We start from the raw sequence: 12,477 nt of genomic DNA on the forward strand, positions 1-12,477 counted from the left end.
CGCTCCGCGCCCTCTCCCCGCGCCGGCGAGCCGTCCCCGCGGGCCGGGCAGCGCGGGTGGGCGCCGGCGCCGCGTCCCCCATGGCCGGGGGTCCCCCCTGGGCCGCCGTGCTGGCGCTGCTGGCGCTGCCCGCCCTGCCCCGCCGCGCCGCCGCCGGCTGCGCCGCCCGCGGGCTGTGCTGCCCGGGCCGCGACCCGGCCTGCCTCAGCGCCGGCCGCCGGCCCGACGGCTCCCGCGGGCCCTGCTACTGCGACCAGGCGTGTGCCCGCACCCTCGACTGCTGCCACGACTACGCCGAGGCGTGCCCAGGTGAGTGGCCGGCGGGGCGGCGGCAGCGCCCGGCTCCGGCTGTGGCCGCTGCCGCCCCGAGCCGAGCGGCGGCTGCCCGCCCGAGGGGCTCCGCTCCGCCGGGGGGAAGAGCGAGAGCGGGCGGGCGGCGATGCCCGGAGGAGGGATGCTGCAGGCGCTTCGCTCCCCAGCCGGCTGGTGGCTCTGGGAGATGCTGGGGTGTAGCTGGTCTGTGGAGATTCTGGGAGCAGGTAGCTGGCCGGGCGCGCCAGGATGCTGCATGTTCGTACAGGACAGAAATGTGAAATGGGACGTTTCCTGACGGAGTCAGAATCCCCCAATCCCTTTTCCCTCCCGTGGATTGTGTTACTATGGGTGGGATCGAATGCGCGGCTCCTGTCAGCCCGTGTTTCCCCGCAGAAGGCATCGGCAGCGTGTGGCCGCAGCATCTGATCTGGCGAGAGCCTCGTCCGCAGTGCCCGTGCAGCCGAGTGCCGGGGTCCCTGGGCAGCGCTGCCTTCCCGCGGAGTGCAGCAGCACTCCCTCCATGAATGTCTTCTGATAAAGTGCGGATGTGAATTAAGGAGATAAATTATTTTAGCGGGTGGTGCAACCTCATATTCCCTTCCCATAAACAACATCCTCAAGAAGTCTTACCCACTCACATAATGCCCTTTTTTTGTTTTGTTTTGTTTTTCAAACCTGCATCGCTATGCCTTAGCAGACTTTTGCTCTAGACAGATGGGCAGACATTCCTGTGATTTAATTGCCTTTTTGCTTGAGAGAGAGAGCTGGAAAATTGGGGGGAAATAAGTTAATTCCAAAATGATTTAAACAGGCTATGCAGACCAACAGCTCCCAAGTGCAGCAGAGAGCAGTGAGCATAAAAGTACCACCTACGGGCTCCTGTCGAGCTGCCTCATCTCTGCCCTGAGGCCGGGCACCCCGGGGCTGCAGGGAGGGTGCAGCTTGGCCACCCTGTTGCTGGGGCTGTCAGGGGAGGGGTGTGTGGGTGCTGGGTGCCCCAGAGCCTCTGATGTCTGAACACGGCTGGGCTGTTGGGTGCTCCTTCAGTGCCCCTGCGCCTGAATCCCGCTCCTGTCCCTGGCCATTAGGGGTAACTGGGGTAGGCAGGAACCTCTCGTGTCTATTCTTTATATTACAGAAGAGTAATAAGGAAAATGTGTTTGCAGGCCCGTGTTACGCGTTGTGAGGGGATAGCAACGGGCACTCACTGCTCCCCTTCGGTGCTGGGCACCTTTACAGCGGTAGGGGTGTCCCAGCTGCAGCCCTCGCTGCCAGCCCGGTGCCATCCTGTGGCTCACCGGAGGAATAACAGCATCCTGCTAACGGCGATCAGGCGAGGAAGCTGGGTTTGTGCTGGATAGGGTATTTCTGTGTTATTTCTTATGATTTATTTGTGCTGGATGCAAAGGACCCAGTTCTACTTTGTCTTGTATTGCCTTTGTAGCCTGGCCTTTTTTCAGTAGTCTTATTTCTCCTAGCACTGAAGAGCTACTTTATTAAACTGACTTGTAGAGCAGAATATTAAAGCAGAGACATTTATATCTGGCACCAAACAAACCTGAAGAGAACAGAATATTCTGAATAAATCAGATACACAGAAGGATTGTAATGTTCGGAAGCCTAAAATCCAATGCACAGGCTTTTTTTGTGGTGCACTGGTGTGTATATGAAACATCTCAATTACTTAGATAATTGATTGAATTTCTAATTATTTAATAGGTTTAAATAGCTGTTTGTGGTGACTTTAGACAAAGAAGAAAAACAGTAGCATTTGAAAGATCTTCCTAAAGTTTTGGAAGACAAGGGCAGTTTCAGATTAGTTTAATGCAGTAATTAGGGTTTATCTGTTTTCACTGGGAGAATAAATTGAAGTATCAAGCCTGAGCTGCTTGGAAGGGCTGGGATTTGCAGCAGCATTTAGCAGCTTATGTCCCAATGGAATCAGTGGGACTCAGGCTTTAGAATGCCTTTGTAAATCGGAGTGCAAATGCCTGTTACTGTAAGGTGCTGAGCATAGTGGCTCTTAATAGATTTGAATGGGTTCATTCGCATCTTTAAATTGAGTGATAGATTAGTAGTGGAGCTTGACTCAGAACCAGGGAATTCCTCATGCCTGAACTCAGTGTCACGGGTCAAATGTTTCTGTCCTTGGGTAGTTTGCCTCTTGAGTACTCACAGGGACTTTGGTGGAAGGTAGTTTGCAAGTGCAGCCCTTCTCTTAGTGCATGTAAGGTGGTGTGTGCTGGCCTTTAGCGGATCCCTGTGTGCGTGAGGCACCCAGTGGCTGCACCAGCAAGGTAGGGAGCCTGATGAGACACCTATTCACTGCTACTACTGAAGTTTGATGTCCTTGGAAGTGCTGGTGTGGTGTATTGTCATACACTGGCCCAGATCAGTCATAAGATAAAGAAATGCAAGGAGAGGGACTGTAGCCAACCGAGAATAAGTGGGGCAAAAATAATATGTGAATCCGGGCTGACCTGCAAGTGTTTTTCTCCAAAGGTATTCTTGATGCTTTGATTGTGTTGGTTAAGTATAACTGATGCATGGGCTATGGTTCCAGATGGCCTTTGAGAGAGACCAGCAGGTGAATGCTCTTGTGCTCGAATGATTCCTTGATAAGGAATCCATTCTTGATAGTTCTCTCCAAAGTTTCAATCCTGTGAAATTCAGCTATAGGCATGCTTATGGGGATGAGATCACAAAATGGGATATGTGACACAGGGAATGGTACCGGTGTGTTTCCAGCTGAATGGATGGGATGTTGAATGCTGAAGGAAGACATTTATTTAGTTGCATGGAGGCCAAAGCTTAGGAGTTTAGCATCTTGGATACTATGTGAGAGCAAGTAGGGATGCTCAATGATGTGAAGATTTTTGAAGCATTATTTAGTTCAGGTTCCCAAAACTCAAAGTCCTGAGTCACATCCTCAGAATATTTTGGGATTGGTTCCAACACATACAAAGTGGAAGCCATTGTATTTAATTTTGATTTTTCGACTCAACTCCAGCCTGCCATGCGATGGTCCAAACTCCATGGGTGGTCATCATTTGCTGTGTGACATCTCAAAAGAGAAGTCAATACGATTTTGGGCCTTATCTGCATGAAGGATCTTCAACACCCTCCCTTTCCTCCTGCTCTTCCCCTGCCCAACTCAACTGTGGGACAGGTGTGAAATTAGGAAGGTTGTAGTGAGCTATGTTGAAAAGTGTCTTTTCTGGAGAAGGCATGTCACTGGCATCATTTCTATGACCTTCCACATCCCTCTGTTACTCTTCCTCCAGTTATCCCCTGTGTCGTATCCCAGTGGAGTGTCTGGAGTGGCTGCGCAGAGCCTTGCAAGACAACGTACCGTGTTCGGAGGAGGCATGTCATCCAGGAGCCCAGGAACGGAGGAGAGGCATGCCCACCTCTGGAGGAGAGAGCTGGCTGCGTGGAGTACTGGACTCGGCAAGGAGCAGAGTGCAAACAGTCCTTGAGTAAGTCCACTGAAAATGTAAGCGTCTGGGTAATCGGGGGGAGGACAGTTGTTTGGGTCAGCAGAGCTGATCTTTCTTTATCATGTTGGAAAAGGGTTGTTTTCAGACACCAGCATGTTTGCTCTGGGCCTGTCTGGTGTAACTGAGAACTGAGCTCTGCACACAGGGTCTTAGAGATATCCTCCCTGGGACGGGGTCTGAAACTGGTATTTGCCATTTGCTTGTGTTCAGAAGGCAAATGTTACAGGCCTGTTGTGATCTTACTTATACAAGTGTACATCTCTGGTAATTTTGATAGATTTGGTAGATTTATGCCTGTTTAAAACTTCTGTAAGTGGGTGTTGAGCACTTCTTTTTAAAAATTTTTTGGTTTTAATTTATTTTTTTTTTACTTTATGTGTCATCTGCAAAATGTCGTGAAGGAGCAATACCCATTAAAGGGAAGATATGCCTTCTCTGCACTGGAGCAGAGTGCAGGCAGAGGAGACCTCCAACTAATTTCTAGAGAAAAAGCCTGATTTCAGTTTGTTCAAATCAGCTTTTCATGACATACCTTTACTGATTTTCAGAAGAACTACTTGTAATTTTTATTGATATTTTGGCGTCAAAATCTGTCTAGTCTGGATGTTGACTGCAACTGACTTCTTCAAACCTGTTGAGAGTTGGTATTAAGTGAATATTGTCTCCCCACTCTGTCTTTTGGTTGTGGCTGATAGGTAGGCTCACTCTGGTCAGGCAAAAATCTGACAAGAGTACAGATTCTCTTTCCAGTGAAATGGTTGACAGCCATGGATAATATGAATATACAATGTTGGAACTGTTTTTGTCCCCTGCTGAAGATAAAACCGTATGACATTAAAGGCCCATCTTTACTGTTTTGCAGACATAACCTCAGTGCCGTATTGCTGCTTATGTTACGTACTCTTTCTCTTTGATATACACAGTCCCAGCATTAATAACAACAGGAGGGTTTGGAAAAGCAAGGAAAAAAAGAGCTGCAGCTGATGGCAATGAAAGAGCAGGGTAAGTAGGAGGCTCAGAACGGGGGCTCAGTCATACTCCACCTTTGATGTCTATCTGGTTGCAGTTTTGGGCTCAGCTTTTTGCCGATCGGAACCAGTGTTCCCAGCAGAAGGGCGGCACTTCATTAGAGCAGGGTGCTGCTCTTCCCTCAGCAGCAGCTCCTCTGTGTTTGGGACACCAGCCCAGAGGCAGAGCAGCACACACAGAGATGGTGCCTCGAACACAGGGGAGCTGGCATCAGCCTTCCCAGTCCTCTTCTTTCCCAGTTGGCATCATCGCTAGCAGCAACACAGTGCTGATGGGAAAGGTTATCTTCCACCCTGTAACCCCTTGTCCACAGCTTTGCAAGCTAGTTATTCCCCAGGGGTTCTTATTGCAGTCTCTGGTGGTTTGCCTGTTCCTTTTTGAGAGCTGCCACTCCTGTAAACACTGTGCGGAGTTTCCCGGAGCTGCTCTTGCAGCATGAAGCATCCGTGCACTTGTTGATTTAATTCTCCACGTGCTGTTGTACATGTATTTCCATAGTGCATGGGTGCAGCCATCCCTCTCACTTAAGTGTCCGAAGGAAAGAGCATCTGTTCATCCTGAGTCTCCCTTGGACTTCTCATTAGCTAAGCCTTCTCCCTGTACAATTCAAAAATGTGAGCACAGCTCTATTGCACGCGTATTTATCTTTGCTCTCTTTCCCTCAGATAAGACAAGGAAGCAAACGGCTCACACAGTTCAGTGTGCTACTTGAGGGTGTTTGGAAATCTGTGTGATGACTGATAAAGAGCCAGTCTAGACTAGAAGCCAATTCTCTGTTGTGTTCATATATGATTACTGAACTTCCTTGGCTTTCCCTTCCAAACAAGGCCAGTTCTTTGGGCTTTTCTCTCAGGTTTGGTTAAAATCAGCACAGAAAAGTCTGAGCAGGGCAGAAGTACTGTGTTAATCTGGTAGTCCTCCCACTGAGATATGTCAGCCTCACCCTGTCTTTTAAGAGGGAGGTCATCACAAGGAAAACCTTTACAGACTGAATCTTAGCTCCTGTTGCAAGCTGCTCTACAAAACCCATTATAAGTAACTGAGAGTAGATGATAGAGAAACTGTGGTTCAGCAGATGGATACCAGACTTGGAATCAGAAGATGGGTCTGTTGGGTTTTTTTGGCTTTAGGCAAATGCTTGACCAATCTGTGTCTTTATTTGTAAAAACAGATGCCAGTAATACCTGGTATTTTTTGATATATTAGTTGAAAACACCAGCAGGGTAGTTTTATTCCCCATTTGACCTTGTCAAAATGCAAGTACACCACATGTTCTGTTTTTTATGATCTTGGGTGCGTGGGTTTTTTTTTTTGGCTTTTTTGTTTTTCTTTAATTTCTTTAATCTGTCGTCACCCAATTTAAAGTCTGGCTTTTCCAGTCCCTTGGAGGGCTCTAGTCTGGTTCTTGAGCTAACCAACTCAGTTATTTTGGTTGCAGGTACTGTGTTGAATTCCAGCTGGTGGCCATCATGCCGGGCTGCTTGCAGAGCCACCACTCGTACACTCACTGGATGCACTATCTCAGGGAGGGCCACACCGTCTGTGTGGATTGTCAGCACCCGGCTTTAGACTCCAGAAGTCTACATTGTTACGGGGACGGAAGTGGAAGCAAAAAGTAAGAGTTTTAGCTTTTGTTTTCATGTTGAATTTTTCATTCTTCTCCGTTGATCTGCTTGTCCCAGTTTCATAATGCATTGCATGCAGCTCTCTGGAGCACTCTACTTATGTTAGTTGGTCTTTGTTGCACACCATGAGTTTCTTGCAGAGATTAAATGACCTGGTGAAGTTTATCTATTAAGTCAGTGGCAGAGCCAGGACTGAAGTGTGGGAGTACCTGCACTTAGTCTGCTAAATGTCACTGATTTTTAAGTGTCACAGTTGTGGAGTTTTTGTGTTTAAAAGACACTCCAGCCGTGTGTCTAATGTTGACAGTCCTGTCAGATGTCAAGTAAAACCAAATCTGTTTCTGAGGTTTAAGCACCAGGGATTTTGTTTCTACAAGTGACCCTTTATGAGTATTTCTGGCGAGTGGCAGCTGGCTTAGGGGCGTGGGGTGTGTGCTGGCACCTGAGGTTGGATGGAGGTACTGTTAAAGATTTGCACTTTTAGCATCCTTTCTCTGGAAAGTTGAAGCAGCTCTGGGGTGATTGATGGGGACCACCCAGGTTGTACAGTCTGGGCAGACTCCAGCAAAGATGAAGGGAATGTCTCAAAGCTGCAAAACACATCTGTGGCAGAGCCAGCAACAGAGAAGTCCTGGCTCCCAAGCCTCTGCTGTGGTCACTGGAGGCACAGCTTCGGCACTGCTTTTATCCTGATGCTCTTGACTCTGTTGTTACTTTATTAAAGGCATCCTTTGATACTGGTTAGCAGACCTGCCTGAGAAAGTCATTGCCCATCAGTTCTGGGCCGGGGTATTTTTAAAACTTACATAAATGTTGAAATAAGCTCATTTTAATTAGAACGAGAATTGTCAGACCTCAAGCACACAAATTATTGCACTACCAAGACTGCTAGTAATGGACTTTTTAGGCAGGGGTTTTTCAGGCTTTTAGTAAGAGGAAGTCACATTAGAGTCTTTTCCTTCCCTGCCTCAGCTTGTTATGTACAAAGGTTCCAAAAGCTTTTAGATAAAGAAGAAAAAAATCTTAACTGATGTGGCCAGAAGTAGCTCTTACCTGCATTCAACAGATAAATGATTATAAAAGCTTACAATAATGTTATTTTACTGAAACCTTGGAGCCAGACAGGAACATCAGATTAAGCAAAATAAAAAAAAAAAAAAAAAACTATATTCAAGAATTAATTTCCTCACTGGGCTGTGAAAAGAGGGGGGCATTTTCATTCATCTGATCTGGTGAACATCACTGTATGTAGAATAGGAACACAAAGAAAACAGGACTGTGTCCTTTAGGAATGATGATCTGGTCGTCAGGTATTGGCAGGCTGAAGGCTGGAGAGGGGTAGTGATAATGGAGTTGGGGTGAATGGTGACTGGTTCACTGAAGTTAAGACTCAGCCCGCATCTCAGCAGATGGTTTAAATCCATCCCAATTGATCAGAGCCTAGAAATTGTTCCCAGTCTTGCTAGAGGTCTGCAAGATGAACTGGTGGGTTCATTTCATTATTGATATGTGAGAGGGAAGCCAACTTTTAACACAGTGAGCTTTTACCCCTCCAGTGTTACTGCCTGTCACGTCTGTGGCATTTTCTAGGCAGGTATGAGCGCTCTGTGTGTGTGCCAAGCTGAGGTACTGTGTGTGTTCACCTGGGTTCATTTCCATAGTGACATAGGCTTGGAGGACAGGCAGGGCTGGCCTGGGCTGGCCCGAGCTGTGGACAAAGCTCCTATCTACAAAAGGCAATGGCAATACACTTTAAGCCTCCGTGAACCAGCAGTGCTGGGCAGCTTTGTCAGAGGTGAATGCGTGACTGGCAGGTGGAACATGAATGATGTCTCTGGTCAGCAGCTTCCTCATCCTATGAGTGTGTGCACGAAGCCTTCCTTGTGTTTCACATGGATCTTTTAGATAACTCTCATGTATCCCCTAGATAGATAACCTCCAGGGCATGGGCTGGTGTTTTTTATCACTATTTGACCTTACACTGATGGGTCAAGGAGATTGTCCAGGGCTGGATATCTTGCTTGATTTTCTTCATATCAACATCTCAAGTGCAAGTATTTATTATAGGTATTCTTTATATGAGCAGAGACATCCCCTAATTTGTTTCTAGAAATAATATACTTTTTTTACCAGGTTTCATGGAGGAAAAAACTGACCTCTGTGATCACTGAGAAGAAATCGGGATGTTGGTGGGAAAAGCCATTGAGTGGGATGAGGCAAATGTCTGTGAAAGGGCTTCTGCCTTCTGTTAGAGTAAGTGGCCTTACCTGAGCATGCAGCCTTGCAAGGGAGCAGTGCTCTGAGGGGGTCGCATGGTGAGTTCCTCAGGCTGGGATTCACTGGCCAGATGTGGAGGGCATAAATGTGATGCTTGTAAAGAAAGGTGGAAGAAGATGGAAAAGCACCTGCTGCCTTGGGAGAGAGGATGGTGGGAGGTCAAAGCTGGTGGCAGAGCCGAGGATGCAGCGCGTGTTGCGTTTGCCTAGATATTCGCAAGTCTCTGGCTGTATACTCAGTTCACCCTCATTTTTAATTTTTGCCGGTGTTTTTGCCATGAGACGTGGACCGTTTGTGGTGACCTGAGGGCAGTGGTTTTGCTGGCTGACCTGTGCCATTGCCCGCCGGCCGGGTCCTGGGGGCTGCTGCTCCTGTCCCACCCACGCCGTGCTGCGCTTTGCTTCTTGCCCTGGCAGTTCGACAGCTTGTGCCAGCATTTAGTTCCCTGAGATATTGTTCCAAGAGTGACTCTCAGGAAGGAAAACATCTGACAGTTTAAAATAAACTCAGCAGTGCTGGTATATTTTGATGAGTGTTTCCTAATTATCTTCTTGTGTCTAAGTGGAGTCTGGCTTATAAATGCTTCAAGTTAGAGGGAGATGCTTGTTATCCGTGCCTTCCACTTGTCTCCCACTCTGTAGAAAATACTAGTCCATTTTAACCCCTGTTATGTAAGCTCAGGTTTCTCAAAGTCCTTGATTTATGGCCAGATCTGTGGCCATCAGAGAAGGATAGCTAGGATAATCTAGCTTGCATTGGCTTCTTTCTTCTAGAAGGTTATGAGATAAACAAGACAGAGCATCGAATTGGGAAATTGATCTGTTAATTTTGGATCATCTTCTGAAAGATCTACAAATAAAGCACAGACTTGACATCTGTGAAATTGTTACTCAGCCTGTGTCTAGGAGGATCAGCTGCTCTTCATCATCTGGAGCAAGATGGAGCAGTTGTAGCACATAAATGTCCAAACTGCAGCAACTTATGTCCATGCTCATGGCATGGAGAGAGAGAGAGGATGGATGGACTTGATTTCTAGCGAAGGCAGTATATGCCTTCCTCACTAGCAAGATGAGAGTAAGCAGGTTTAGCTTCTGTGTTTAAGGAGTAAAGCCTTTTAAAGGTAAAGCTGAAGCCCAGAATTTTGAAGAGTATGGGACTGCTCTGTGTGCAGCCTGCTTTATCTGGGATCTTAATCCTCCCTGTGCAGATTCTGGTATTTTGAAATGACTCCAAGTCAAAAGAAAAATACAGTGAGCCTTTTCCAACTATGTGTGATGCATAAATACCTGCTCTGGAGCATGACATCTAATTAAACCAAGGGCAGGGTTATCTTTGTGGGGCTAGAGCAATAATTCCAATTTCCACAGAACTATAAAACAAGCAGAAGTTAGGGGTCTGTTGGACTGTTCTGTGGGCAGCTCTCTGCATGGGGCAAGGATTGATCCAGTTGTGGTATTTGTGTTTCTCCAAAGGTCAGGGCTGGCACACACTGATGTGAGGAATTCCCTTAAACCACTAAATCCTAAAATCTGGGAAGGAGCACAGTGCTATAGCAAAATTTCAGTTTCTGTGGCCATCAGGCCAGCATTGATTAGGCAGCCACCGCTTGTGACAAATGGCCTGTGGATCTGCTTGCTTGTTTTAAGAGGGTATTTCTCTGTTCAGGGTATTTTTTCTGGTCAATGTACGGATGGACTGCCTGGGAGAAAAGGGATGGGTTGGTTGGTTGTTTTTTTGTCCTCCACTTAAGTGGCTTGTGAGTAGCCTTGTTCTAACACTTGTGGGTCTGGTGCCTCTGACCAGCTGCCATCCAGAAGCTGTGTTAGTGTGTAGCTCTTAGCAAGGTGGAAAAGCTTAGGCAAGTGTTCCACTAAGGTGGCTATCCAGAGATGCTTGTGTCCCTGCGCCCGCTCACACAGACATGGGCTGTGTATCGTGTGCTGGGTGCTTAGTCACCATCTCAACGGCTATGGGTGGCAACAGAGCTCTGCCTGCTGAGAGGGAGCATGGTGTTACAAGGAAAAATGGAGAAAGAGGTGTTTTGCCCACTTTGCAACTTGTCAAGTGTTTCAGTACAGGAGTTGTGGGGATGTGGGCATGGTTTGTGAGTTGTTGCATGCAATGCTGGGCACCTTGAGGGGGTTTCTGTGAATCCTTTTGGATTTAACAGCTACAGTATGTGCTGCTCTGGGTTTTTCCAGTCCAGTGTTCCTGACTGATTGTGGCTTTACTTCACGCTGTTATAATCCTATGGGTGTTACTGTGGTTGCTTCTTCTCTACAGCAGTAGAAAGGCAGAATTGGGTCCATGGAGGGAAAATGGATGTTAGCAAAATAAATGGGATTTACTGAGTGATTTAAGCCCCTACTGTACAGCTGGCTGCCCTGCAGCTGAGGTGCAGAACCTTAACTTTCTCCCTCTTATCGCTGTGTTTCAGAAATCAGCTGTTGCACTGGCAGGCAGTAGGAAACCCTCAGTGCAAGGGAACCTGGAAGAGAATTCGCCAGCTGGACGCTTGCTCCTGTCCTTCTGTTCACAGCTTCTTGTTCATCTAACTTCTCCTGACAGTCACAGCAAGCGAGTGCTGTGATGGCTTGTCTGGCACCAACGTGTGGCAGCAGCAGGAACCACAACCAAAACAATGATTTCTCCATGTCAGAGGCCCCACTTACTGAAGAAGCTGCTGTCTGTACTGAGACATCCTGAATTCTCTCTCTGTCCATATATACTCCTTGATTTCCACAGAAATCAGACTGACTGTGTAGTGCCAATCTTTTTCTCCCCATCTATCCCTGAGAGAGGACTGTCTGACCCTGAAGACTTCTTGCAAATTCCCCCTTTCTTATCAGGAATGAGAATTCACCAAATAGGAAATTGTACAAAAAAGGCCATATGAACCCAGGTTTAATTATTTTTCTAAAGTCTCAATGAAGAATCAAAATGCAAAAGAAATTAACTCAAGTGCCTTCTTTTCATGGCAATGACACTTCTTCTTCGTGGATGCTTTCTGCTTGTGCTTACATATATTTTTCTTTTGTTTTCACCCTCCTCGGCCTCATCATTTCGTATTGATCCTTGGGCTTACAGAGGGTTGATCTTGTACTGATGAGACAATGGCAAAACTTAGAAATGAGCCTGTTTAGATCTGTGAGAATAGAAGGTAACAAGTATAGACGGGCCTTTGGACTTCAGGTTTCAAGGAGCACTTCCAAGTTGCCCCAAAACTCAGTGGAATCCTGGGACTCTAAGTAGGAAATCACCCCAGCTATGTCAGGAGGGCTAGCTATAGCCTTGTATTTTCAACTGGAAAATATTTGAAATATTCTCTTTATATTCTGCTGATTTATACTCATACCTTTCAATAAATTAAAATAAAGGACTCTAGAGACATTCTCCCAGTGTGTATCTATTTGATTAATTGGTGTAGTACCATCTCTTTAGCACCTGAACCTGCCTAATTTGTTCCAGCCAATCTTGCTGCTGACTCTTCTGCTCTAGCAGGTAAGACTGGGGGCAAGGTTGCTGCTGTCCAGTTCCAGAACTACTCAGGATTTACAGGTTGAAGTCCAGCTACCACTATGCAGAAGTGGATGTGATGTTTCTTTTAATATACACATACTTCTGAATCTGCTTAAACAAAAGTACAAAAAGGACTTGCATCTTGTGGCAGAACACTGCAGTGGTGAGCATCTAGGTAATTAAATTTGTCAAAACTCAGGTCACCAGAGTGC

At 46.9% G+C, this 12,477-nt stretch overlaps 1 protein-coding gene across 2 annotated transcripts; it reads left to right on the forward strand.

The window, feature by feature from the left end:
• Positions 1–12,139, forward strand: LOC104369341 (somatomedin-B and thrombospondin type-1 domain-containing protein-like). 2 transcript variants are annotated; one of them, XM_032993593.2, is made up of 5 exons: positions 1–309; positions 3,600–3,794; positions 4,739–4,817; positions 6,283–6,459; positions 11,184–12,139. In XM_032993593.2, the coding sequence occupies exons 1-5, from the start codon at positions 81–83 to the stop codon at positions 11,299–11,301; spliced, it is 798 nt and encodes a 265-aa protein (XP_032849484.2). In that variant the 5' UTR covers positions 1–80; the 3' UTR covers positions 11,302–12,139. The 2 variants fall into 2 exon arrangements, with proteins under 2 accessions (XP_032849484.2, XP_042656763.1); XM_042800829.1 differs by having other exon boundaries at positions 6,283–6,465; positions 11,184–11,248.
• Positions 12,140–12,477: the final 338 nt, after the last annotated feature.

Source organism: Tyto alba, unplaced genomic scaffold, assembly GCF_018691265.1.
Source record: "Tyto alba isolate M040663 unplaced genomic scaffold, T.alba_DEE_v4.0 Super-Scaffold_33, whole genome shotgun sequence".
Lineage (NCBI taxonomy): Eukaryota > Metazoa > Chordata > Aves > Strigiformes > Tytonidae > Tyto > Tyto alba.